This window comes from Bombus pascuorum, chromosome 13 (assembly GCF_905332965.1).
Source record: "Bombus pascuorum chromosome 13, iyBomPasc1.1, whole genome shotgun sequence".
Taxonomy (NCBI): domain Eukaryota; kingdom Metazoa; phylum Arthropoda; class Insecta; order Hymenoptera; family Apidae; genus Bombus; species Bombus pascuorum.
In genome coordinates, this window is record NC_083500.1 from 11,897,314 (window position 1) to 11,925,236 (window position 27,923).

Below are 27,923 nucleotides of genomic sequence, written 5' to 3' on the forward strand. Positions count from 1 at the left end.
CAACACGTAACGCGTTGTTTGCAGATGTATCGCCATATTGTATATTTAACGCGGGTCACTGGCGCGTGTATGGACTTTTCATAAGATTTTCTGCTGAATCAAAGTGCGTGCATTGACAAGAACCGTGAAACATAACACGCGATGGATCCGGAAAAGTTAAAAGTGGTCGAATTACGGACAGAACTCTCAAAGCGTGGACTCGATACGAAAGGCGTCAAGTCAGTGCTTGTTGAGAGACTTCGTAAGGCGATAGAAGAGGAAAATGCAAGCCGTAAGTTACTATATTTTTATTCTCTAATCCTACACTGTTCCAAATTTCTTTAAGTATGATATTCTTCGTCCGATGACCAATGTATTCGTGTATTTCAATGTTGACAAACATTCAAACGAGCCAATAATAAGTCGTCTAGCATGTTTTATTAACTTTTCCCGTTAAATTATCTTAGAATGGAAAACGATAACCTGTTTATCGTTATTAAAAATGATCAATAATCGTAAAGAATTTGTTATCGGCATTTCCAATGTTGAGTAGGCGCGAACTATGCGCGCCTTTCTTCTGTTTACGTGTGAATTGTGCTCGCGACGCCACTACATCTCGTAGGTTTTGGAATTAGCAAAATTTTATGCCGTTACTTGTTTCTTTTAATATCTACAATTAGAGTGTAAATACGCGGTACCCGTTATTTAAATAAATACTTCAGTATAGATGTTGCGTTTTTTTAAGAGTATTATATTTTTGAATATTCTATTTTTTTGCGAGTTAATGCAACGTAAACACTTTTAAATTATAGAAGTAAATCAAGGAAAAGCAAATATCAGTGCAGAAGACACACAAGATGAAGCGGTTCAAGAAAAAAGTGAGGAATCGACAAAAATACCACAGACACCAAAAAAGTCTAGTAGATTGTCAAAAACAGCACCTGTGATGACGCCAAAGGAAGATTCAACAAAAAAATCCTCTAGGAGGACTACTAGAACTCCATACTCTAGTAGGCGGAGGACATCTCCAAAGAAAGCAGATCAGAATGACATGTCTCGTGAACCATCTCCAACAGTATCTGAATCTGCTATGCAAGAGGAAACTATGCCAGATGAAACTATGCCAGATGAAAGTGCTATACAAGAAGAAATATCTATGCAAGAAGAAAAGCCTTTGTCACCCAAAAAGGATGAACAAGAAGAAACAAAAGATTTATTTTCAAGTGTAGAAAATAAAGATGCTAATTCTATGGAAGTTGTGAAAGAAGATGATATAAAAGATGCAGATGTTACAGAAAGCAGTGAGAAAGAAAAAAACACAAGTATATCACAAGCATCTCCAGCGAAATCACAAAATGTTGAGTATAGCGATGCCGATGTTCCAACATCAGTGGAATCATTAGATAATAAAAATGAAACAGATCCAAAACAGGAACCAACAGTGATCAAATCAAACCTAGAAGCAGTAGAAAATACACATGTAAAAGAAAGTGAGAATATTGTTTCAAAAGTACAAGAAAATGAGAATATCGTTTCAAAAGTACAAGAAAATGAGAATATTGTTTCAAAAGTAAAAGAAAATGAGAATATTGTTTCAAAAGTACAAGAAAATGAGAATATTGTTTCAAAAGTACAAGAAAATGAGAAATCAACTATAATTTATGATGCATGCGATGATATAGATGATATGAAAAAAGAAGTTAATGAAATAAAGGATGAAAATATAGAATCTGTAGATAATGATCATGTTGTAGAATCTGTTAATGATACTGAAAATACTGACATTCCTGACCCAGAACAACAAATAAATGAGTTACTTGAAGAAGATCAAGACATAGATATCAATGAAAATGATGAATTAAAAGAGGAGAAGTTACTAGAAGATAAAGACGCCTTGTCTACTAGTGATAAAGATATGGACAGTAGCATCGAGAGAAAGCAAGATGAAGAGGTATATTTTATACATTAATTTCTAATTATAATATACACATTACTCATACTTTTATTTTAAATTTGCTTTATAGGATTGCTTTGAATTTTTCTAGCAGCATATAAAATGTCCCCTTCACATTTTTGCAACACTTATTGGCTTTATCCGCTATAAACTTTATCCGGTATAATCCGGTGTCTCGTTACGAAATGTAGAGGATTGCGGTTAAGAGCTTCTTAAAATATCGGAGACGTATAAATTTACGTTTATACTTTAATGTTTGAAAATTTTATGTGTTTGAAAATTAAATTTGGAATAGAAGAATAGAAAATATTCGTTGATAATCGTTTGAAATCACCAATGTTTTCAAAAAGTTATTACTTCCTCTATATTTTATTATACATAAGTCTTACTGTAGCTGCAAGAAATATTATTTTTAATCATTGACCTATTTTCGTTTATATGGAAAGGATATAGAAATGTCAGAAGTTAGACACGAAGAAGATGCTGATGTAGATATGAAAGAACAAGATACAAACGACATTGTTATGGATAGGAAGCGGAAAAGATCTCCTAGCCCTATAGAAGATCGACACGAATCGCCAGCTCCTGTTCTCATCGAGAATGAGCCAGAAATCGACGATTCTGCTTTAATACTATCCTGGTGTATGTTGAAAACTAAATGAAAGTAACTGATTGAATCATATAAAACAAATGTTTAATTATTATCAACAATTTTCAGATGACTCAGATTTAAATTTGGTTATTGATAAGGATGGATATTTTACTGCTACACCTATGCACAACGACGGATTTTCACATATGTGGGCTGGAGCAAGAGCATCCTACGGTTTTCTCTGTGGAAAGGTTTACTATGAAACAAAAATAGTGGAACACTGTACTATTAATTCAGGAAACGAAGAGCATCCACATGTACTCAGAATTGGTTGGTCCACTCCTTATACTTCAATGCAACTTGGTGAAGAAAAATTTAGTTTTGGATATAGCAGCACTGGTAAAAAATTGGCGGATAATCAATACGAAGATTATGGGCTTGAATTTGGAAAAGACGACATAATTGGTTGTTATTTGGATGCAACATCCGAAAATGTTATTATGTCTTATACAGTCAATGGAAAAGATCAAGGTGTAGCATTTCGTATCTCAAAAGAAGAACTCAATGACAAACCATTGTTTCCACATATTTTGAGTAAAAATTGTAGTTTCGCTTGCAATTTTGGCCAAGAAACACCATGGACAGAAGTAATTTTACAAGATTACGTTTCAATCGGCAATGTGGAGTCTCAATATAAAACTCCTGGCCCGCGAAGGCCAGAGAGGAAAGACGAATGTGAAGTAATAATGATGTGTGGATTACCTGCTTGCGGGAAATCTACCTGGGCAACACAATACGCGGCTGAACATCCTCAAAAGATGTACAATATCTTAGGACTCAGTAGTCTAATTAATAAAATGAAGGTACGTATTGTAAACGTTGCGATATATCATTGAATATACGTGTTTAATATTAGATAGTTTGATAACTAATATCTCTTAAGGATCCCGGATTATCGTATAAAGAAGGATATAATGAACAATGGAGAATACTTATCGATAAATGTACCGACGCATTAGACAGACTAACGGAAATGGCTTCTAGTAGAAGACGTAATTATATATTAGATCAGGTATGTATTTAAGTTTCCGAAGATTTTGTCTTTTTTTTTTTTTGTTATGTCAAAATAGTAAAATACAATTTAAAGCGACTTATATTTTATGAAATGGAATACAGACAAATGTGTATCCTTCGGTACAACGACGTAAAATGAAGAATTTCTGTGGATATCAAAGAAAGGCAGTAGTTGTAGTTCCATCAGAAGACGAATTTAAGTCACGAACTGTCAAACATAAACCAATAGATAGTAAAGAGATTTCTGATTCTATGCTTTTGGAGATGAAAGGTTGATTTTGACATTGTGATTTTTACTTCACTTACGTTCATAATAAGATATATACCTAGTATATACGCGTTGATTCTTTCAGCGAATTTTAGAGCTCCCGTTGTTGGCGAATCTTTCAATGTTGTTGATTGGGTCGAGCTTAATCGAGAAGAAGGTGAAAAACTAATAGAAACCTATAATAAAGAGGGAAAAGATGCAGGCTATGGTGGGCAACAAAGAAGTAAACGAGCACGCATAGATTCGAGGTCAGAAAATATTCATGAAAATCGAGGTGACGTAAGAAGTAATCGAGATAACAGGGACAATCGAGATTATCGTGACAGACGAAGCAATTGTAAGATTTACAAAAAAAATATCAGAATTAATAAAAATTTTTAAAGAAATATAAAAATACCAAGTCTGTTTTACAAAAAATAAATGTTTTTAGATTCCGACAGGAATCGTAATCCCCTTTGGCGAGGTAATGTGGGATGGAGAGATAGACCACAAAGAGGAGGTGGTCACATACGACACGGCAGTGGTTATGGACCACCAATGCCACGAAGAAGAAGGGGAGTACCTATCCCACTTGTACACCGAGGAATGAGTAGAAGAGGTGGTACTGTCGATAGAAGAGGAGGAAACGATAGAGGCCGAGCTTTAGGTTCTCGCCAAGGTTCCCGGTCAAGAGCTCCAATAGGGTAATTATATTTTCTATTCTTTCAGTATTTCCTATAAATTTTTTTATTAAATTTTCTCATAATTATCGATTTTCTCGATAAGGAATTACCAAGTCTCACAACAGTCCGTGTGGAGTCAACAAGGCAACTGGCCAAGCGGTCAATCTCAAGAAGGCTGGGGCCAACAAAATAATTGGGGATCGCAACCGTGGGGTAACTGGAAAAGCTATGGACAAGGATCCTACAATCAAAGCAATTACAATCAACAAGGTTATGGCAACGGAAATTGGAATAGTTGGAATCAGCAGTATTATAATCAGTATTGGGGCCAGCAGCAACAGAGCGGACAAACTACGACAAGTAGCGGACAGACAACAAGCAAACAATAATCTACTGGGATATATGTCACAAGAGTGGAATAGTAAGATACACAAATATCGTTGTTTTATTTTCTTAAATAAACGTGCAACTCGTAAAAAAGCTAGTTAGAAATGAAGTGAAAGTAGAGGACAATCGTATTTCATAACTTTGATTTATATTCTGCTGCATCGAAAAAATGAGTGTGATTGATACAAGTTCTGTTGTATAATCTATTTTCATCATTTCTGTCATTCATTCTGTTATCTTGTTATTGCTAGCACAAATGATATTTCCCATACGACAGCGTGTTATTTTTTTTCCAGATTGAATGAGAAGCACAACTGCTTTATCTAACGATTCCACAATGGGACACGGACTTACTCTCCAAATTGGCGAGAAATAAATGAAAACTTCGAACTATAGTGTCATCTATACCATCGAACATCGGTATTGATTACACATAGATAGATGGACAAATTTTTCCACGACAATATATCCACAATTTTTGTTCGTATATCTTGCGGTGTACGAATTCCAAAGTTATCTACCGCGTTTTTATAACTCGAGCAACAATTTAGATTTTGTCGAGTGAAGGCACCGTTACACATGCACCACATGGAATTATTTTACGTTGCAGAAGGCAATTATTAAATGAATTATAATATTACATAATTGAGATTGGAGATTGATCATCGGGAAAAAGGCACGTAATGAAGAAAACGTATTTGTATTAAATACGTAGTTCTTAAATAATTTTAAATCAAAAAGGGGGTAACGTATAAATAACATCTTGTAACATCTTTTAAACGAAAAATCGATCAAGAGGAAGGATGTCATATATGGGTACATTAGACAATTAGCATTAAGATTAAAATACTTGCAATGAATAATCGCTCTCAAAACAAATACGTGTAAATATGTACAGATTTTCAAACGTATTACACCGAACGTTTACTGGAAGTCTGTTTATATATTGATAGTTAAAATACCATGTAATAAAAAAAAAAAAAAAGATATTTGTCCTCGACAAAACAAGAGAGTAATATTGTATATGATTTTGTCTTATCTTTCTATACTAACGACAATGTACAAAAAAGGAAAATATCGTGTCACGAATAAATTATTATTGAATTTGATTTATATGTACGCGCATTTTATTGAACTGATCACCAGATTATGTTCACCAGATTATGTTCTTGAGAATCGATTGTTATATTTTGTGACGTTACTCTATAATCAAGGATATGCGATTGTTACCCGACGTACTTCCTCCTGTTCCTTCGTTTTGTCATTATCACCAATGTCTTTCATTTTATTCATTGATTCCCCTTATTTCTTTGTTTTTTTTTTTTTTCTCTCTTCCCCCCATCCCAATTCTATCTTTTCTTCGCTTTGTTATACTTTCTCTTGTTGCAACAAACTGAAGAATAAAGCAACCGTACTCGTTTTAGTTCATACTCGTTATTTCAATCGTACTGAAAAACCGCTTTCTCGTAGTTACAGGATGATTGTCTTTGTACCTCCTTTTTCTAAAATACTTTGTACAGTTTGCGAGATTTCGAATTAAGGTGCTCATCGAACATTCAACAATTATGATAAAGTTTGCAAGAATGAAAGTTGAAAGTACGAGGAACCTCCGTCGTCGCACACTACCATACGGCTAGAAGTCGATCAAGATCAAACGATAACATGTAGTAACATTAAATCGTAAGTCAGTGAACAAAATTTTTTTTTCTTATACGGTCGAATAAGAATAATTTCCTAGAATTTATTCTTAATCGAAGAATTTACTTGTTGACGAAAGTGTACAAACTTATTCGTAAAAATAAAAAATATCTTCTATTTATTTAGAATTTAAATTATTTACAACCCAGATTTAATCAGCGCAATTACCTGCTAGAAATATCCTGTAACAGTAAATCAGTCTTCACGCACGCTTAATATAATGGTGGTCAACATAATCTATTATGTTGACTTTGTTAATCTACAAATATGGATTTAAATTAATTAAAGTGATTTACATATACGCGATATCGTTTGTCTAACGACATTTGTAACGTATTTCGTGTAATTGCGCAGATATTTTATCGTGCAAGGTTACCGGTTAACCGTAAGCTCTTCTAATTGTTTTGCTGCCTCTCATATAGATAAATCTTTATAATTCGTTAAAATAACTTAAATTTGAAAGTAATATCAACGTTTTATGATTTATTGTCGAAAAAAAAAGAGAAAAAAGAAAAAATAATACCCTTTTATTCGAGACATTCATTGTACTATAAATATCGTTTTTGCATAAGAGATAAAAGTTTTACATTCATTTTATATAAAGGAAATTAACATTAAAAAATTCATCACTCATAAAAATCATTCATAATATTTTTTAAAAGAATAAATTCAAATTTAAAATTCTACTCTCAATTCACTAATTTCTACTTATAATTAGTATAAAGATAGGCACCCCCCTTTTGTCATGCTACAAAAGATCTATTACATGGTGATTTTTGTGGTGTGACTATACTATGTTGGTACACTTCCAACTTACATCGAGAAACAGAATGGGACATTGTAATATCATTTTCATTCAATAAAAATGCCTCGGATACTGTGCAAAAACGTAGAAACATATGATATATAAATGAGACTTATACATATGTATTAAATATCTTTAATAATATGAATTTACTAACTGTATAATGTAACAATAAATACGAAATCCTGCGTATATTCGTCGTTATAGCAACAACTAGCTATATTCCATCGCGATAATTAATAAATTAAATATTTATATATATATATTTATTTATATATATGTTAGTAAAGTTTTATCTATTAATTTAAAAACCTATATATTACACTTAATTCAAATAACACTGGGACTATGAAAAATATAATGATACATTTGTGCAATAAAGCCTCGCGCATGTATTCGATTTTGTCTTATTCCACAGTTTTTTTACGTGTGCTGTTGTCATTTTCCTCAATCCCGAGTAATGTATAATTTGTACACTTAAACATATCCACTATGAAAGAAATTTACAAATTACTTTTATACAATTTCGTAATCCTAATTATATTAGAATTATATTAGAAACAGTAACTCTCGTTAGATTCGATTAGAAGAGATACGTTGTTCCATGTACGGGACTTCTTGACTTGAGTTGATTAACACATTACACCCCTATGATAATGAACATTTTAGAGACTTTAAATTTGAAATATTCCAAAAGAAAGAAAGAGTATCAAACATGATTATTTTCTCAACGTCCTGCTCGATTTTGTCAAATGTCTCATTTTAATCTCGATACGTACTACGTATTACTAACTTCCAGCGTAAGCGAAGAAGATAGTCTAAAATACGAAAACGATGCCAAAAGACTATAGACAATTTTCTATAGTTCAAAACATGTAGAAACAACATATAAAACGATCTCAATCGATAAAATGTTCTTCGATAGGAGTAGCCTTCGTGATTAAGATTAAATTATACGAATGGACGGGTCATAGTGTAAGAAGAAGGAAACGCGTTGTTTACCGTTTTTCTTATAAAACGATTCAGATGACATCGATTACGTATAGCGAAATGAAAGGATCGATCGGTGTGAATCACTTTGATTACAGATTTGACTGCGATAGAAATTAGCAGTTGCATATGTTACCTATGCGTTACTTATATGTGCGCGCGCGCATCTGCCTATGTGTGGCTGTCATACACATATATATGTATAGATAATGCCTTATTATCGATCATGTATAATCCAATGTCACGGATTTAGTCCACCTGGCCTTTTACGATTTCGTCTGTTTCTTTCTAACAAAAACGACAAATCCAAAGGATCCTTTTTATTCGGCATTTTTTGTAATAGACCGATTAAAATGTTGTTCAATCTTCTCTTTTGCTCTTCTCTCTGAAGATAATTAATGTAACACACGTTAAGATGATATTAATATTAAAATATGAGAATTGAATTACCAAAAAGTTAAGGCACCATTGAATACAATATCGATTGATAATATTCCGATGATTACCTGGGCACATAACGTAGCAGGTGTAACAATGGGTAAAATCTCATTCGATCTTCGTCTACCCTTACTCGTAGAAGATTTTTGTTGATCCTTCACGTGTGTTTTTGTATTTTCACTCGATTCAGATTTGTGATTAGTATCGACATCTTGACTACTAACTTTCTTTTTCTCTTTATTCATTTTACCTCCAACTTGGATTCCTTCGAGACTATGAGGCTGTACATAATTTACAAAAAATTGTAGCGTCCATTCTCACAACTTTCTTCGTTAGTAGTAATTCGATACTTACCAAATATGTACGATAGTGTTTAATACGTTGTGGGAACGTTTCAAATGCATACGGTTTTGTACAAACTTGGTGCCTAGCTCTTGCAACTTTTGTAAATAATCGTGCAGCACGATCGACGCGATACTCGCAAACATAAGTATGTTCCGGAGTAGAACCAACTGGCCGTCCTTTATTAAGAAACAGGCAGGGATAAGTGAGATATTTTCAAGAGCATCTACCGTACGATTAAATAAAATTGACGAGAATCACTACCTTTACAATACGTGTGAGGATCAAGAACCCAACAGCGTTCAGCAACCAAATCGCATGGAACGGCTTCGTAAAGTGGCGCGCATACAACTTCATTCTCATAGAACTTTCTAGTTGGTTCGTGATACGTCTCGTGTGGCCTCAAATAGTGATGGCCAAATACAAATCTTTCGCCTCTGTTGAATCAGGAACAATGGAATATCAATAACACAAAGCATACAATTTTCATGAAAACCTCTGATAAATTGATGCATACGAAGTTACTTACTCCGCGTTTTTCCAAAGTCTCTCGATTCTAAAGATGTCCATTTGCTCGTAATCCGGTTTTTGAATGGTTTTGTACGTATGCTTTTCAGGAGTATCTCTCAACACGTAAACGGTGTCGCCCTGCCTAAGTTGTAAATCACCACGCATCAAAGTAACATAGTGTTTCTTGCCCTCTTCTTCCTCGTCACCCTCTAGTGGAATTTCTAAATCCACGGGACGTGGATGACACCTCTCGCACAAATAAGATTCTATGCTCGTATCGGCTTTAACGCAATCGCAATGTTGCCATACAAGACAGCGTTCGCATTGAATCATTAAGCCTTCATCCCTACGACCATGAAGTGACGTTTACAAGTAGTTCCAACGACGATCAAATCTATGATAGAAATTGCAATTCACGCGTACCTATGCAGGCCACAAATACACCTGATAACGTCTTCTTCGCCCGCAGTTGAACCACGAGGAGGTAGAAAGCTTTGAGATGGAGGACAACCTGTTGCTTCCGTTATCGCATCCACGAAATCGGGCTTGCTTCCTAAGTATAATTTTCTAAGTCTAGCTGCGGCAATACCCATCTCCGAGGTTCTCCCGAAAAACCTTACATTGTTGTCAAAAAGTTTAATCATATCATGATCAAAATGTTCTGCAGTTTTATAGTGACCTGTACCAATACACTGATCGATTGTTGTCAAATCTATAGGATCTGATATTTTTTCATAATAGTCAGGCAACTTTCTCTTCGAAGGTAATGTGATAAATGGCGTACATAATAATTGCCCATTCTCATCTTTCGCGGTCGCCACGATACTATATAAATCTTTTAATACCTGAAGGTCAATTAATTATAAATGAACAAATTATAACAAGTTAGTGAATTACGAATAGAAAGATCGTAAATTTGCCTTACCTTGGCCAATTTTGCAGTTTTATGCACTTCTGGATCGTCTTGAGCTTGAGCTAGCCGTCGAGTTCGCACAGTACGTGTATTTGTATTAGTCAGAGCAGTTAATTGCGAGAAAAATGCATCAGATTGAATCTTAGCATCGCCTGAACTCTTTTCTTTTACTGCTGTCGCGTTACCGCATTTCACCTTACCATTTTGCATTTGTACTTGATTTACCAACAATTTAACTCGTCTGACCTTTTCTAAATTTCTTAAGAGGAAGCAATGATGTTGCTGAGCAAAGCACCGTTGCTGGTGGGACATAGGTTTTAGCACAGGCGCATGAATCAGATTGGAATCGCCCACTTTTCGAGATTTACAAATGCCTTTCGAGTTAACAGACTGCACTGTGTTAGATTTTCGCATGTTTTTTCTCGGTCTTCCGACCGACCGCCTCTCCGTGGGCTCCAATTGCGACGGAATGGAAGTAATACTTTTCGAAACCCTTTGGCTCTTTCCACCTATGAAAACAGGATAAGAATGCAATAAATGAATTTATTATATAGAAGAAGAAGGATCATAACAGAAAACGTTGTGCCATTACCAATCACTCCTCTGCAAGCACTACTACCGCATCTGCATTCTTGTCCCTCGGATGGATTAAAAAGCGCAAAATTATAATCATACGTCAACTCTTCCCCTGGCTTAATGTCTCTAGAAGCGAACAACGCCATACGCGGAAGACCATGGACGCTCCACTTCTGCATCTCGCAGTTAGGTTCGCAAGAATGATTTACGAACCTTCCGTCACCCCCCATACGATGACCATCGATTACCAAGCCTCCATCGAGATGCAGGCAATAGTGATGCGTATCGTTGGCATACCTGTTACACGATAAGCGAAAGGAAATGAATTTGGATGCTATATTTACGCAAAATCATTGTACATGGCCTTAATGTACCTGGTCGCCATTCTTGATTTGAATTCTCTTTCGGACACCACTTCCCCGACATATTCGAGGATAAAGACCCCAGACTTGATAGACTGCTGAGTCCTCACGCCCCAACCTTTATCCTCCGTCATGAATTTTTGCAAACCCGGTGCCCATTCGTGTTTCTGTATCTTTTGATTTTCACATTTTTCGCCACAGGGACAAAGCTGCGGAGAACACTCGCTAAAGACCATGCGATTGATACAGTCATCTCCGCAGCCGCTTTCCGGTTTGCACTCGCAAGCTTGCGCTTCGTAGAGCGTAGTAGGTTTGACGTCGTAGTAGACGTTAGTACGAATTTTCCTATAAAATGTCAGAATAGTTGAATAATTTTATAAAACGATAAACATAATTCAATAACGCGCGCTGTATGCTTACTTGTAATTCCATGATGGAACCGATTCTCTACCAGGTAGCCTAGATTGCGTATGTAACCACCACAAATCATATGGCAATTGAAACGGCATTTTCCTTTGTCGTAAAAGCTTGCCACAATGATAGGTCGCGGATAACAAAGCGGCAGATGCAGACTCGTTGGTTTCGCATACGACCTTATTTCTTCCGCTATTATTCTCGATGCTACCACGCGTTTTCCCTTCAAAGTCTTTGCCGTACTCCTGCAAAATGCCTCCCTGTAAGTAACGTTTCTTCCACCGGGATTGTTTCTTTCTTGTATGCGTCGAGCTCGAGTGCTTTCCCACCTCGTGATCGTCGTTAAGAATGTCGCTATTAGGGAGGATGTCGTTCTCCGTATCATAACCAGAACTACGTAATCTTTTCAGATTTCTAGGAGTCAAATTGCACGGACTCGAAGAACCTCGTCGCTTTTTTTGATTACCGTTGAAAGAGCTCGTATGCTCCGTTTTGATGTTCGTCTGAGAGCTCGCGCGTTCGAGCTTCTTCATATTATCTTCGTTTAATTCAGCAACGCGTTGATTCGCGGTGAATCGTTCGAGGGACTCCTCTAAGGGCGCATTTTCGTCGTACGATCTCGCGTCTTGGATCTTTTCAAACTTAACAGGACATAGCTTGTTCAACGCGTTGTCGCTATCTGTCTCTACAAGATCCTTGCGAACTCTCAATTGACCAGATCGAGGTTCAGAAAGTTCATCAGGACGAACTTGACCATTCGTCTCTGACTTTGGTGAATTCGTCTCTTCCTGATTCCCATTCGGATTAGCTTTCGATTGAACTCGACTTTGCACGAGGCTGTTGTTACCGTGCTTAGTAGAAAGCTCTTCGATAAATACGTCTTGTATCTCGGTGTTGTTTAACACGCTTGTCTTGCTGTCCACTACCGAATCTTCGATTCCTTCTTTCGTTGAATTCTCACCATCGGCTCCGGCCTCCGGAGTAGCATCTTCGTTAGTTAAAACCGCGATTCTCGACGGATCCGACTCATTTGCATTCAATGATCTTTTCTTCTTTTTCTTTAACGTCGGAAAACCTGTACGATTTATAGCTTTACGACGTCTCATTTTCTTCTTGGCCAAAACCAATACAGCGGTGGAATTCATGGGATTTGGAACATTCGGATTGAGACTATTTTGCGACGGTTTAATTTCATTCGCAGTTTCATTCTCGTCAAAGCTCTCCGTCGCATTAAAATCCGCCGCATCGATCTTTATATTTTTTTCCAAGCGAACATGGTCTGGCGAAATATCTCTTTTCTCGAACTTATCCGCCTGATTTTTATCGCTTTTTATTAATTTCTCTAAAACTACCTTTTCGCTTTTACCGCCTTTTTCCGCGCGACTCTTCAAACTTCTAGAATCGCTCGACGATTTCTCAGATTTCTCGGCTTTGCTATCAGCTTTCTCAGACTTGTCTATTTTTTCAGCTTTTTCCAAAGCGGCATGACTCTCAACAGGTAATTTCGTAACTGTCACACGAAGATCTTTGACTATCTTTTTTTTACGTCGCGGTTGTACTTCTATCTGACTCAAGGGTTTCTCTTCCAACAAATCGGAACACGCTGCACTCGATTTATCAGGACTTCCAACTTCAGTATCCCTATGTCTTTTCTTAGGAGTAACAGGTACGGAATCTTCTTGGAAGGAGAACGCAGAGCTTCCTCCGTATCTCGTTATCGTAGCTTCGATTGCTTCTTCGATGTGACTTTCGGTAGAATTCGCTTCGTTGACAGCCACGTCAGTGCCGCTTGCGTTCGAACTTTGTGAACTGTGAGGACTGGACACGTGATAATGTCTCTTCTTTAATGGTAACCTTTGCTCATTTGGATTCGAGTTTGCATTTGCATTCATACTGTTCTTCGAATCCGTCCCTGACAGTATCTTTTCCTTCTTGAGGCGCCTCTTTAATTTCTGATCATCGTTCGTGGTAATATCGCCGCCTTTCCTCTTTTTCGTTAATTTCTTTACGCGAAAAATTTGCGGTAATTCGGAATATCCAGAATTTGAATTATTCCTACCTAAGCTGCACGATCTGGAAAATTCTTCGATCAACTTTTCTAATTCTTCTATGAGACACGGATGGATACGTATAGGATTCTTAGGCGGTAACAACAATCGTCTGCGATGCTTGTGATGATGATGTTTGTGACAATGATTGTGTATAGGCTGCGTCGCCTTGTCGCATTTGTTTGTTACATTCTCAACTTTTTCGGACTTTAATACCTCGCCGACGGGTAAAGATATTAAAGTTTGGACACCGACGCCATTCGTTTCAAATCCAGCACCTGCTTTCTTAGTACTTTTATTTTCTTTCAATACGCGTCGCGTAACCGGCGCTACGTTTTTCTTTAACGACGCCTGTCGCTTAGCCAACGGAACTGTACTGCTTCTATTTTCCTTGAGAGTTCTTTTCTTCGAGTTGATCGCCTTTCTGTCGCTCGAAACTCGCTCGCAAACCGATTGTTTCTGTCGTCGTAACGTAGTTGTCTTGTTCCCTGGACCAGGCTTATCTTTCCCCATTTTCTTATACGTTCCACCGTTGCATTGAACTCCTTCTCTCCCGTACTTATTCGTAACAGCTCTACTTAGGCACTTGACACGCGCTGGGGAACCGGTGTTGTTCCTTTTTCCACCTATCTTTGCTTGCGTACACTGTTTGGAAATGTTATACGTCCGTTTCTTTTGACAAGCTGGTTTGTCCTTTGATTTCTTAACTGTATCATTCTCACCGTCTTTATCCGCCCGAGACGCAACTGTTTTCTGTGGCGCCGACTTCGTTTTTCCTCTTTTAGAAGGTTCCTCCTTCGTGACTTTTATTGGTTGCGGAGCAGGCTCTTTCTTTTCTACCCTCTCGTTTTTCGCAGTTTTCTCTGTTTTCTCTATCTTCTCTATTTTTTCTACGATTTCTGGCTTCAACCTAGGCCTACCCGGGCCACGGGGCTGCGTGGAAACCGTTTTCGCCGGCCTACCAGGTTTTCGTTTAGGTGGATATAAAACACGATCTACGTTTACCGCTGGCTTTGTGACAACAGGTTGCACCGGGGACTGTGTCGGTGCTGGAGGACTCACAGGACTAATTGCCAAATGTAACGGACTGTTATCTACAGACTGAATGCCTGAATCCGGAGATACGTTTGAAACGCAAGGATACTCCGAATCGTTCAATTTTTTTCCTAACTTGCTTCGTCTTTTCCTCGGTTCTGATAACAGAGCCGTTTTTTCAACAAACTGTTGCAATAAAGTGGAACTATACACAGGTACAGGGTTCTGATCACCGTTCTCGCTCGTATCTGAATCCGCGCCGAGCGACATTCGCTCGATAGCTTTCGATACTAACCGACCGCTCTCTGAATCTTCAAATCCATCAAACGGAGCGTCCTCGTGCTCTTGATCCGGTAAAATAGCCGCTAGATCTTCTTGATTGATTTCCTGAAGCGGCGGATGCTGCTGTGGCTGTTGTTGCTGTTGAGACTGTTGAGTCTGTTGTTGTTGCTGCGTATGTTGCGAGGGTAAATGACTTTCGGACGAGTCAGAATCGTCGCTACTGCATTCGGATGACTAAACAGAACCGAGATGAAAATATATCTGCACTAAAGGAAGACTCGACTCAAATTTTTAGAAATCGACATTAAATTACCTTTCCTCCACGATTTGACTTAACCTTCTTCTGTACGCTTCTCCTATTTTTTTCTTTTTCCAAATCCTCTTTTTTCGGACCTTTCATACTGATTTTTAATTTAAGCGCTCCCTGTAACGTAATTACAAATTTCGTCGAAATTTCCGTTTCATCGCTGTACTTAAACTTGCAGTATTAAGAGAAATTATAAAATTCTACTGTGCATACCGGTTCGAAATTCGTTTTTTGAATGGAAAACGTTTGCTCGCTATGTTCCGACGTGCAATCCGAATTGGATCCGGTATCTTCCTCCTCGTCACCGCTACTCTCGTCGTCCGAATCCGAATTCGAGTCCGAATAAGAACAACTGCCTTCGGTACCGCCAGAACTTTCGTCGTCGGAATCTGAGTCTTCTTCGGAATCAACTGAATCTGTTCCTGTTGTCCACAAAAAATAAGAAATTCTTAGAATTCCATTCAACTATGCATTCAAACGGTGATGTAAATGCCTATCAAAAAATAGTTACATAATCTGCTAATGTAACATATTAATACCATTAGGTTCAGTAGTCGGGTCCCAGCTACCGCCACCCTTTATGGCATCCATATCAACAGTCGAAGGGAGCTCCCTTTCTTGCTCCCCATCATTTTCTTCCCAATTCCAATTCTGTAATTCTAATTCTGAAGGATGGTGAATTACAGCATTCCATCCTGAATCACCAGACATTTTTCAGCTTATCTAACATCCAATAGATTCAAAAAGAATATCATTCCTTATAATTTTGTTCCTTCATTCAGTTCCTTCCTGATCGTGTAAAGCATGTCCCTAATATGCTTAACGCACAACTATCAGATATTTGAATGGAGCTTCCATGTTTATTTGCCAGTTTCTACCAACAACTCCTTCATCGTTCGCTAACTGCATAGGGTTATGCTTTGCTCGTACTGGTATCACTGTAAAAACAAATGCGACTTATTGTTTCAAACAGAATCAATTAACGAGTATAGTTGAAGTAGGAGGAACGGTAAATCATTAGACAAATAACAAGCATGCTGAAAGAAAGGAGGGAAAGACATAAGGAGTACTAGGATGAAGAAAATGAAATAGAAAAAAAAAGAGGCTATGGAGTATTGTCAATGATATTATAACACAGTGGAGGCAGAGACGATTCTTTTGAAATCTTCTTTCAGTTTCTTCTTACACAAATCGACGTCGTAATTGAAAAAGATTCAAACCATTCGTTAAAATCGCGATCTTCACACTTTAAGGTCACTTAATTCCAATTCTGACCCGATGTTTTACGTCTTTCAGAGCCGTGTCCCGTAGCGCGGGAGAATTCTTATCTATAACCTCGTAGAAGGAACGAGTATCGGTGAAGTAATCGAGACGACCGAAAAAGTGCGTATACCTTTCTCCCGATAGGTCCAACTGTTATCCTAGGAATCGTAACCGATCAACGACACTGTCATCGAAGAAACGCTGCTTGTTGATACGCGCGTATTTCGCCTATAGGTGCGTCACATTCGCGCAGACACCATCGCGTTTGGAGCAACAACACTAACCGACAATCGCACAGAAAGGTAAATCGGATCAGAAACGTAAAGATTTTCTCCAAAAAATATCAGTCTGTTTACATCGTTGACGAAGCACACACAGATCGCGAGAAGAACTCCGAATAGGAGAGAGGGAGAATGAGAGACAGGGAGACGGAGGATTCGTTAGAGAGACAGAGTAGAGCAGGGAGGAGAGAGAGCGCGAGAACGAGCAAGTGGGGACAGGGAGAGAGCGAGAGGGAGAGAGAGGAAAAGGGGGATAGAAACGTTCCGGATCGTAGAAATCGGAAAAATAAAAGGCAGGCACGTTATCATCGCAGCGACCGCCTAAAGCGGTAAAGAGTGGTGAAGCAAGGGGCAAGCTAGTACGCGTTTGATGACAGGCACAATACCCTGAGACTTCGTTACTTCGCATTCCACAAACAGCGCGACGAAGATCCACAAGGTTCTGGATCGACGATTAACGGACGATAATTTCCAAGTTGCTTCGAACAGACAGCTGTTTCTGTTTCTCGGTCGATGCGCCAGGTGCGTCGGCGACAGGGCCCGTGGAAACTCCCGTGTATTCAAGTAGAACTCAAATTGCCGCGCCATCTGATGTTCAATGCTACCATTAGCTTCACCTAGCGGTTCATACGAAACTGTAACTTTGAGCCATTTCGAATCATCTACAACGGATACGATATTATTACGTCTTTCAAGATGTACTCGCTCGCGTTCTAAAATGACAGGCTATTAGTAATGCACCTTTTTAGTAATGCACTGAATGAAAGCTGTATATACACATGTACGTTGCGTATGTATGTCCATAAGAGTTTGATATACATATGAGAGATTTATTATTTGTACATAATTATTAACAAACGCTTCTTCTTTGTTTCGTACATCTTTAGTTACAACTTTCTCCTAACGAATATCGATCCTAGAATGCTCTACTCGATTCAAACCATTCGATGATAATACGATACACATTTGTTGTAGCGTTACGATTATATCTAAATTCATCGACAAATATTAATACTTCGATAAATCGATGATCGGTGCTAAAACAATTTCAATCTTGTTTCGATCGATAATCTGACATCGATAATCGAGTTTGAAATTGCGTAATATATGGCAATATCTCAACTACGTATCGCTGGTCAACATCCGAACTGTTAAAGTAAATAGCTATATCTTACAATGATAAACAGCTACACTTTGTCGATCGAATCGAAACACGAACAGAATGGACCGATTCGACGTATATCGTCAGAATTTTATATTTTTTCTGTGAAAGAAAAAATAATGCGGCGAGCAAAATAAGCGGGACAAAGAAAGCGAGAAGGAAAGAAGGAGACAGACGATGAACGAGAAAGTAAAAATGGTAGAGCGCACTAACGCTTGCAATTCGAGTATTCCCTCTAGGTAAACGTGTGCATCGAGACGAAGGGTGGTAGGAGTATGGGCCTGGAGTCGGCAATATGGCTGGCTAGATGTGCATAGGTAGGGTGTCGGGGTGGTGTTAGTGCCGTACGTTATTTATGTCGAACTACCGCAAATCCTGCCCGAATCTCGCGTGTTTTCATGGAATCGGTGATATACTGTGCAGAAGCAGGAATACGGCTTGCATGAAGGCATAGCATACGCTTCCCAGTGAAACAAACATGAAGTAAGTTCCACGTATACGACACAGCATCGAGTGAGAGAGAGGGTCGAGTCATACAAAATCGAGCCGAGTTCGGTATATGGGTTCAAACGCAACTTCTTTTTGTCTTTGGTCGTTGTTTATCCCGTGGGCTACCAACGGATACCTCTAATAGCTCGGTCATCTCTTCTTACTCTTTGTCACTGATGTGTCCATTGTCCATCGATGCGATGCAATGCCTCTTTGGCGTTCAAATTTTTCGAAAAGGATCTATATGTACTCGGAGTCATTTCGGGTAGGGCTTCGCGATTATTTTTTTATCGAGTATCTCGAAACGTGTCAGTTCTTTCACCCTCACCGGCTGCATCATTACCAATCGAGTATTCTTTTCACGCATCCGTTGATCCGCTTTTAGTCTTGCTTGCCGGATGATATTCTGACGTGCTTCCAAACCTTGCGTCTCGACGCCTTTGTGTATAGTAAACGCAAGCGAAACTTCTTTCTACTTTTGTTCATACCTGTCCTTTTTACGTCCAGCCAGAATACTATTCATGCTTCCTCGGGTTACCCTTATCTAAACCCAACTCATGTATACGCGCGTGTATACCACACACAAGACGGATTAGTGTTGGACGAAAAATTTCACTGCACACATTTGTTTATGTTAGACGAGAGATCTGCTACACGCAAGCGCATATATTACAGTTTTTTTTCTGCGGATTAAAATTTTTCGATATCTTTCACGTTCTTCCTGATCGTTAATAAATCTTTATAAAATAATCTTTATAAAATAATGTTCTATATATTTTATACAGACTGCTGATAAAGTAAATATCAATGACATTGAGCCTGAGATATTGTAATCGCCGCTCACACTGATTCATTCACCTCGGCACACGTTTTTACTACTTTATAGGAAAAGATATGAATGAATTTATTCGATAACATATTTATGCCGATCAGTGAGTCACATTATGATTCACGTTTGACGCGATTTTCACTTGGCTAAGCCCTAATACGTATCTAAACGTATGTTTCTCGATACAACGCTAAATTTTGATTTACGTTTCAATTTCGATTCAGAAATCGAAAGCATCTGTTGTTTTAAAGGAGCGACAGAGGGAGGAAGGAAGGAAGGAAGGGAGAAAGTGAGAAGGAGAGAGTTAAGGGCATGTAAAAAAGGGAATGGTTTTAAAAGGGTTATACCGTAACATGATCGGCGAGAGGCTAGTGACGCGAACCTCTGTTCTATCACTTGTACGCAAATAACACAAAAGAATAGCGTTGTCTGTCCTACGACAGAGATTTTCTTCAGAGCCGACTACGTACAAATCGTTTCTTCTAAGTTTCGTTTCCTCGGGTGTTTCTAAACCACACGTTGAATCGATTTAATCACACGCAACACTTTGCCAATTATTTTGTAGAAAAAAATAAAAATATAAAAATAAAAAAAAAAATTAAAAAAGAAAGGGAGTCACACAACAACGGACACGGGAAGACTCGAAAACTACGCGTATCGCGGATACTACTTCGGCTCTTATCTCGAATCCAGGCTTGTCTGATCGTACGCTGAGCAAAGAAGGAAGTGGCAGTATCTTTTAGTATTCCGTTTCGTTCTGTTCTCATTTCGTGAGCGGCTCGTGGTGTTTTAACGTGGTCCGCGCACGGTGAAAGTGACACCGAACGTAACGTTGTACGCGAAATCTCGTAATTCCTTGGTTAATAATCATATGAGTGAAAAAATTGGGAAAAATTCCTCGCGATTCCAACGAACGAGGAAATAATGAGGCGATACTCGTATTCTCGTCGACCGCAGCAAATCCTTCCGGAAGAATATCGATCGTGGTAGCATTTACTTGCTGTATTTCGATTATTTCATGCAAATAACCGCTACACTCCTTAGGCCACGAAGGTAGAGATATATAACGAAGAAAACCTGCCTCTCCTTATGTTTCAGCGAAGTGAGCATATCGTCCGCTCGTGCGTCGGTAATGGTATATGACGACGTTAATAAAAAATGGGTACCGAGTGGCAGTTCTTCAGGACTCTCCAAAGTTCAGTTGTATCATCACCAAGTGAACAATACGTTTCGCGTGGTGGGAAGAAAGTTGCAGGATCACGAGATCGTCATCAACTGCGCGATCCTCAAGGGACTGAAGTACAATCAGGCGACAGTCACGTTTCACCAATGGCGAGATAACAAGCAAGTATACGGTCTGAATTTCTCCAGTAAGGACGACGCCGACGCATTTGCCAGAGCGATGCTGCAAGCGCTCGATGTGAGTTTAAACCGATAGAAACAGGAACACACGTTGGAAAAGAAGCGCCAATTAACGTAAAGCTAAACTACACAGTCGTAGCGCTTCTACTTGTAGTTTATCTATCGATAAACATGGATCAGGACATAAATTGTTTAGTAATTGTCTGACATTTAACGTAGGTGTTGAGCAATGGAAGCAACATATCGAGAAGTCTTGCCCCCGCCTCAGCTACTCAACAGCAATCCGTCTTTCAACAACAGCAACCGACTAATGCTCAATATGACGAAGACATGGGATACAGGTTCGTTTTCTCTATGCCTTTTTCTCCACCTACATATCGAAAAAGAAATTATTGCTGAGAAAATGAGGAAAAAGTTGATCGTATATTTGTTGGCCAGAACTATGACCAGGGAAGATGTGGCGATCATTCAGGAACGCAGAATGTCTCAGCAAAGCCAAGGTACGATATAACGCGACGATATAAATGAACGACGAATTATCGGATAAATAGAAGTCGCGAGATCGCAGAAACATTTCCAATTCGTGTGCTTTTTACAGCAACAAATAGTCCGAACGCGATTTCCCCGAGTTGCCCGCTCGCATCGCAACAACAACAACAACCTACTTCGCAACAGCAGCAGCAGCAGCAACAACAACAACAACAACAGCAAACACCTCAACAATCTGTGCAACAACAACCGCAGCCACCAGCGCCGCCACAACCACCCCAACAGCAACAACAGCAGCAGCATCAAGCGCAACAGCAGCAACAGCAGCCAATGCAACAGCAATCGCAATCCGGTCATCACAGAACATCGTCGGCACCGCCAGCTCCTCAACCTCAACAGCAAACTGTTATGCAATCGATGCAAGTTACCGGCGGTATGGGAACTGCCGCAGGACAAATGTCGAGCGGAGGTGCCCCTCCGATACCACCGCCTCAGCCTCCTATGGCGGCGGCAGCTCCGCCCTGTCCACCGACAATGATAAACTTTAACGCACCGGTACCACCACCCCCAATGATGATGAACCAATACGCGCAATCCCCGTCGTCTCAGTCGAATCTACCGAATCAATCTCAAGCGCAGTCGATTTACGGTACTACCCAAGGAAACCAGTACGGAGGTGCGCCAAATAGTAATCAGTACGCGACCGTCGCTGTCGTCGGGCAAAGTCCATGTCAGTATCCCTCCGGAAATCAAAATAACTTCTACAATAACAACGGGCAAATTAGCAATGCGTATCCTAGCGGACAACCAGGACAAGCAAGCCAATACGGTGGCGGTGGAAGTAGTAGTGGTACGGGTGGTACTGGTGGGAATCAGTATGGAAGTAGTAATTCGATTAGTCAGTACGCGAGCAGCGGAACCGCGACGACAGGCCAGTACGGGGTGGGTGTCGCGGTCAACGTTGGCCAGCCGAATCAGTCTCAGTACGGTGTCGTATCTCAGGCACAAGCACAGTATGGTAACAACCAACTACAGGCAGTTTCGGCCGCTACGAATCCTTATGGAACACCGTCGAACTCGGTGAATCAGTACAGCAGCACTGGCACCGGTGCCGGTGGCAGCGCTGGTAATTGCGGAAGTAATGCAGGCAGTGGCAGTACCGGCCCCGGCAGTGGACATCACGTGCCACCGGTTAATCCTAATATTTACGCTCCCATTGTCAGTGCCGGTCCTCAACCTCCTCCTATGATGCCGCTGGCTGGACCTGCTCCTCCTCCACCTCCTCCACCGCCTGCCCCAAAAGTCAACGCTACCAATCTTAATCCCCTTTCTGCATCTGGTTCCACTGGATCTGTAAGTTCCGTCGCTACCAGCGAACCATCGCCGGATACCAATTCGTTGGCTGCCGCGATTCAAGCGACTCGTCTTAAAAAGAAGCAGCAGGTTCGTATCATTCGTCTTGAATTTATTTTAACTTTCGTCTTCCTCTCTACCGATTTTTATCTCTTTCTCACGTGACTGTTTCCACGTTATTCCAGGCATCGCAACAACCGGTGGAGAATAGCGGTTCTAGTACTAGCAGCAGCGGAAGTGCCGGGAACAGCGGGAATTACGGCACCCTAGGAAGGGGCGGAGGTGGTGGAATGGCTTCTATGATGGACGAAATGGCTAAAACTCTAGCTCGTAGACGAGCTGCCGTTGAGAAGAAACAACCCGAACAACCGCAAGTAGGTTTTTCTCGATCGTAATGTTCTTTCTGCGTTCAAATTTATTGCTATCGATCTTCGACTTGCAACGCGTCTTTTTTTTCTTTTTCTTTTCTTCTTTTTTTTCTTTTTTCTTTTTTTGCAGGAACCTGAAAGTTCACCTGATAAGAAATCATGGGATAAGAACAGTTTGTCGAATAATAAATTCTCGAACGGTGCCGAATCACCGAAATCTGTCCGCAAGAGGTTTGGTTCTGCTTCCGAGGATACGCTCCTGAAAGTAAACGGCGTTAACGACGGGGCTGTGCTTACTGTTCAAGAAATGGAGGCGTTTAAAGCGGAGATCATCAAGGAAGTGCGCAAAGAATTCCAAAAGATGAAACAAGAGATTGTAGATGGTAACGATAGTTCGATCAAATGTGTTAATGTGTTTGAAAATCGCTTATGCATTCCATTGTCTTCTTTTTTTTTTTTTTTCCTTTTTATATTTTCAGCTGTCAGAGCAGAACTAAGTAGAAGATAAAGATGAGACGCGGACCAGTTTGAACTAAAGCGAAGAAGAAATGAAGAATTCTACTGCTGTGTAGATCAATCGAAACGATCATCGACAACCGTACACGACTTTTTTTTACTACGTATTCGCGAAAATGGAATGCAGTTATACCCCATGTATATCAGACATGTTTGTGTGTAAGTACGTTATATCTAATCTAGTGTTCTAAGTGAACCGTACCCTTTCGTTGCTTACCGGACGAATAGTAAGCAACGTGAACTTTGGATAAAATCGATTCTGATTCTACCAATTCGATGCACAGCACACATCACGGATCGCCTACATTTGCATCCGTATTAGTCTTCGGTGGTATCGTACTATTTCTCTTTCATTAATGACGATTGCTGTTCTCCTTGTTCCGACAAGTATTATTCGTAGTTAAATCGAGCAACCTATCGTGACGTAACATAAAAGCTGATCCCACGCACAATGGTAAACGCTTGCGTTTCTATGTAAATATCACGGAATTCAACTCAGCGAAAGATACGTAAGAATTTATAAAAGAGATTTCTCTAGTCTAAGATGCATTTAAATTGGGGCTGAAAGAACTTACACGCGCATTAAATTGTTTCGTAATAGTGATGCAACTTTCTTTTTCTCTTTTTTGTTTTCTTTTCTTTTTTTTTTCTTTTTTTTTTTCTTGAACATTTGCTCCCAATTTTCATATCAAAATGCACGCAACTTAAATTGAACGTTACTTGGATTTTTTCGTACATACCACCACTACTTCCATGTACAGATTTCATTAATAACGCACAGCTCGATACATTCCAAGTGAAAATGTTTCGGTACCGTAAAAAACAGGTAGAACAGAATGAAAGCGGTCATCGATCGATTGCCACACAATTTTCAAATAAACGAGTTCTCGGTTGATTCGAGATTTCTCTAAATACACCCACACGATCCGATCGTTAAACGATTACATCGATTTTATATTTACGCATCATCGATCGCTACGACAAATTCAAAATTCGACAAATGACCGATCTTGGTCGTGACAGGGCGATCGTGTTTGCTATCGATATTGTATACTACTCTCCGTTCTTATATTTTTTTATCGTCTCTCGTACGATTCTCACGGAAAATGAGAAAATTAACGTTGCAGTTCATATATATTCTATGTATCTATAATATAGCCGTGTATACGCTGATTCGCACCAGCTTATTGGCATTTATTGCATACAACCAGAACAAAGTTCGGGGAGCGCGAGCGAGCGAGCGAGAAAGAGAGTGAAAATGAGAGGAAGAATGAGGCGCGAGAAAGAAGCGAGAAGAAAAAGAAGAAAAGATAATCGTGTATCCATTCCTCGCAATATCTATGTACGTATTTTCGAACGTGTTACGATATCACCGGTCATTCGATGTACGACGCGATATGATACGATATGACGACATACTTACGATACGTGCGTATCTAAATTCGAATGACGCGTGATAAACTTTGACGATTCATCGCATTTAACATTTAACCGACATCTTTCTTTCCTTCTTTTTTTCTTTTTCTTTGTTTCATAAGGCAGATTTGTGATGAATGATTTACTAAATTAACGCACTAATTAAGAGCGCAACGATAACGTTAAGTATTATCGAACTAAATTTTAAATCTCAATTTCTAGTCGTCTAAGGAAAGTAAAGATTAAAGGTATTAATCACCGATACACTGTCACTATTCCGTGGGGATAAGCCAATGTCTCGATACGACGCGTGTCTTTCGCAGATATATAACCGATAATTAATAATTGTCCATCGTTTCGCACGTTCTCGCACAAATATTCTCCGTGAGTGTGATTCACTTCTGATTTTATTCGATCGACCTTTCTCTTTTGTATTACGTACTTTTTCACGGAACTGTAATTCCAGACTGGTACGTCGATCTCAATACATATTCCATTTGCATTTACCGTGAAACATTCTTTCAAGATGTTTTTTAACGTTCGTGAAATTGAAAAAAAAAAAAAACGAAACGATCAATTTTATAATAATACCGATACGGCGCTAAGCAACAGCCGACTGAACTGAATAAACCGATACTCCTATTGTAACGATAAGTACATAAGTACATATTCCGGCAACGTTCCTTGCCATTTGATGCATTTTACATTGAAATAACGTATTCCGCTCTGTCTATCGCATTCCACTAACGGAAATGTACAATTTTTCAACGTTTTTACGCTTATCGGGGTTTATATTTTTTCAATGATTTACGTTTCTACTCTACTTTTTAAGCTTTCCACGGTAAACTTAATGACGATCTTGCAATCAACGTTGCGTTGTCTTGAGGAAGAAAAAAGAAAAAAAGGAAAAAATAACGATTCTACGAAGCCTTCCGTTCGAAGATGCAAGACTAAATTTTAAACGATTAAACAACAGGTGGAGCAGGTATGAGGATGCGTGCGTGTATGAGTGACATTGTGTGTGCGCGCGTACGTATCGAACGTGTGTGTGTCCATGAATGCGCACGCGAATGTCAAATGGCGATGTAGCGTGTAAAGGAGAGAGAGAGAGAGAAAGAGAGAGAGAGAGGAAGAGAGAAGGGAAAATTTTGGGCGCGGCAACGGTGAACGTTCGATGGATTCAAGGGAATGAACTAAATCGCACGGGGTACGAGAAAAGCGACTAGTGTTAGATGCATTTATAATTATATTTAACATATGTATATTTATATATACATATATCATACATGGATAATTTTAATATGACAAGATTAAACGCGCGAGCATAAAGAGTGTTTGTTACGATTGAAATTATTTAAGAAGCGCAAAAGAGAGAGCATGATGCCGATAACGGATCGACGTTGGTTTTTGCGACACCGACGAATCGGGTCGGATCGAGACGGATCGAGACGAATCGGGACGAATCGGGACGAATCGGGACGAATCGAGCCGAGTCGGCGAGACTGTACCGTGTCCAGGGCCATTATAAACGGTGTGTATTATAATTAATGTATCAGCAGCAAGAAAATACACGTATGATATAAAAGAATAACGAGTGAAACGCTATTTTATGTATTACGTGCGACGCAACGGCAACGAGAGTTCGAAAAAAGCAGAAAGAAATTTTATTTTACTCGCTAACGAACCTGCCTCCCTCGTCATCAAGTTCGATAACGCGCTCGCAGTTTTATGCCGATTATTCCTTCTGTCCGTAAACAACGATTGTTACGTCTCATCGCGTACACCAGTGCGTACGCATGCGCGCGTATCAGTGATACCTTAAGTTCGCGTGACTTATTAGCCGACCGTCGGGTCTCGTCGCCGTTTCCCGTCGTTGTTTATAATATATATGTAAATCGACGATGCAAATAAAAAATAAATAATTGGAAAAAGCATATGGTAATTATGAACGTTGTAACGAATAAACGGAGCCTCGTGGCGAAACGAAACGGCAGCGTTTACATGTTCGATTACTTTGCGAGAAGCGGGCCGCACCCTTCGTGCGTGCGGCTAACGAAAATGGTGTGTCGTCTGGTCACGAGAAACGTCGATATCGTCCCTTAGCCAACTATCTAGGTTCTACAACTGGCAACGACAACGACGGAACGCATCCTAGACTCATCGAAAAGAAAAGCTCGACGAGGCCACGTTAGCGTATTCTATTAGCGTTTAAAGCGATCGCGAGGAAAATTTATACGAAATACAATTAGCAGTACTAACGTACGAAGTTTGAAGAACCGATGCCGAACACGCACTGTTTCTTAAGACGTATCTTGAAAATATTTGTATGTAAATGAATGACGAAACAATAAAAAGTATACGCTCAATCTACGAGAATAGCGCAGCTTCCCTTTAATCCGAACTTTAATGCGAAAAGAAATGTTTTTACTCCAGTCCGCTCGATCCAATGATTCCATCGAGTTATTTATAGATCTGTTTCATCGTCTCGCGAGTACGATTCCTGATCTCTACGACCCGTACAATCCTTATCTATCGCTAAGCAACCACTTAAACCATACTCTCGAGAAACTCGCGCACGATTTTGCACTGGATGAACTCCGCTCCATGCAGGTCACCGATAATCGCATACATCGATTCCACTCCTCGTCGGTGATTTTCGATCGTTCGCTACTTACTATAGCAACGATGCGTCACTTGTCCAAGAATATGATGTAAAGGGAGAGGGGAGATAGAAAGAGAGAGAGAGAGAGGTAAAGGGG

The 27,923-nt window shown here is 39.4% G+C and overlaps 3 protein-coding genes across 10 annotated transcripts; 2 read left to right on the forward strand and 1 right to left on the reverse strand.

The window, feature by feature from the left end:
- Positions 1–12: 12 nt before the first annotated feature.
- On the forward strand, positions 13–6,029 carry LOC132913168 (heterogeneous nuclear ribonucleoprotein U-like protein 1). 2 transcript variants are annotated; one of them, XM_060971214.1, is made up of 11 exons: positions 13–271; positions 792–1,470; positions 1,591–1,930; positions 2,380–2,575; positions 2,652–3,388; positions 3,469–3,597; positions 3,702–3,870; positions 3,953–4,204; positions 4,298–4,550; positions 4,633–4,950; positions 5,213–6,029. In XM_060971214.1, exons 1-10 carry the CDS (start codon positions 142–144, stop codon positions 4,916–4,918), a joined length of 3,171 nt encoding a protein of 1,056 aa, XP_060827197.1. In that variant the 5' UTR covers positions 13–141; the 3' UTR covers positions 4,919–4,950; positions 5,213–6,029. The 2 variants fall into 2 exon arrangements, with proteins under 2 accessions (XP_060827197.1, XP_060827198.1); XM_060971215.1 differs by having other exon boundaries at positions 3,953–4,198.
- On the reverse strand, positions 5,000–17,751 carry LOC132913165 (histone-lysine N-methyltransferase ash1). Of its 6 annotated transcripts, XM_060971197.1 has the most exons (15): positions 17,567–17,751; positions 16,176–16,574; positions 15,850–16,058; positions 15,643–15,753; positions 12,294–15,563; positions 11,971–12,209; positions 11,563–11,895; positions 11,205–11,485; positions 10,625–11,121; positions 10,123–10,544; positions 9,719–10,045; positions 9,454–9,626; positions 9,202–9,368; positions 8,916–9,128; positions 5,000–8,794 (listed from the first exon to the last, which is right to left on the reverse strand). In XM_060971197.1, exons 2-15 carry the CDS (start codon positions 16,345–16,347, stop codon positions 8,651–8,653), a joined length of 6,558 nt encoding a protein of 2,185 aa, XP_060827180.1. In that variant the 5' UTR covers positions 16,348–16,574; positions 17,567–17,751; the 3' UTR covers positions 5,000–8,650. The 6 variants fall into 6 exon arrangements, with proteins under 6 accessions (XP_060827180.1, XP_060827178.1, XP_060827175.1 ...); XM_060971195.1 differs by having other exon boundaries at positions 11,971–15,563; positions 17,583–17,751; XM_060971192.1 differs by having other exon boundaries at positions 11,971–15,563.
- An 851-nt stretch (positions 17,752–18,602) lies between these two features.
- Positions 18,603–27,534, forward strand: LOC132913175 (protein enabled). Of its 2 annotated transcripts, none has more exons than XM_060971233.1 (8): positions 18,603–18,825; positions 20,759–21,080; positions 21,242–21,363; positions 21,461–21,522; positions 21,621–22,954; positions 23,050–23,238; positions 23,363–23,615; positions 23,712–27,534. In XM_060971233.1, exons 1-8 carry the CDS (start codon positions 18,821–18,823, stop codon positions 23,738–23,740), a joined length of 2,316 nt encoding a protein of 771 aa, XP_060827216.1. In that variant the 5' UTR covers positions 18,603–18,820; the 3' UTR covers positions 23,741–27,534. The 2 variants fall into 2 exon arrangements, with proteins under 2 accessions (XP_060827216.1, XP_060827217.1); XM_060971234.1 differs by lacking the exon at positions 18,603–18,825 and adding an exon at positions 20,292–20,646.
- Positions 27,535–27,923: the final 389 nt, after the last annotated feature.

Coding starts and splice junctions, on each gene's coding strand:
- LOC132913168 (XM_060971214.1), top strand. CDS start 142: ATGGATCCGGAAAAGTTAAAAGTGGTCGAATTACGGACAGAACTCTCA. Junction 3,389..3,468: donor GTCTAATTAATAAAATGAAG/GTACGTATTGTA, acceptor ATATCTCTTAAG/GATCCCGGATTATCGTATAA. Junction 3,598..3,701: donor GTAATTATATATTAGATCAG/GTATGTATTTAA, acceptor AATGGAATACAG/ACAAATGTGTATCCTTCGGT.
- LOC132913165 (XM_060971195.1), bottom strand. CDS start 16,347: ATGTCTGGTGATTCAGGATGGAATGCTGTAATTCACCATCCTTCAGAA. Junction 9,627..9,718: donor AGACTTTGGAAAAACGCGGA/GTAAGTAACTTC, acceptor CTGATTCAACAG/AGGCGAAAGATTTGTATTTG. Junction 9,369..9,453: donor TCCTCACACGTATTGTAAAG/GTAGTGATTCTC, acceptor TTCTTAATAAAG/GACGGCCAGTTGGTTCTACT.
- LOC132913175 (XM_060971234.1), top strand. CDS start 20,585: ATGAGGCGATACTCGTATTCTCGTCGACCGCAGCAAATCCTTCCGGAA. Junction 21,081..21,241: donor CGATGCTGCAAGCGCTCGAT/GTGAGTTTAAAC, acceptor CATTTAACGTAG/GTGTTGAGCAATGGAAGCAA. Junction 21,523..21,620: donor AATGTCTCAGCAAAGCCAAG/GTACGATATAAC, acceptor TGCTTTTTACAG/CAACAAATAGTCCGAACGCG.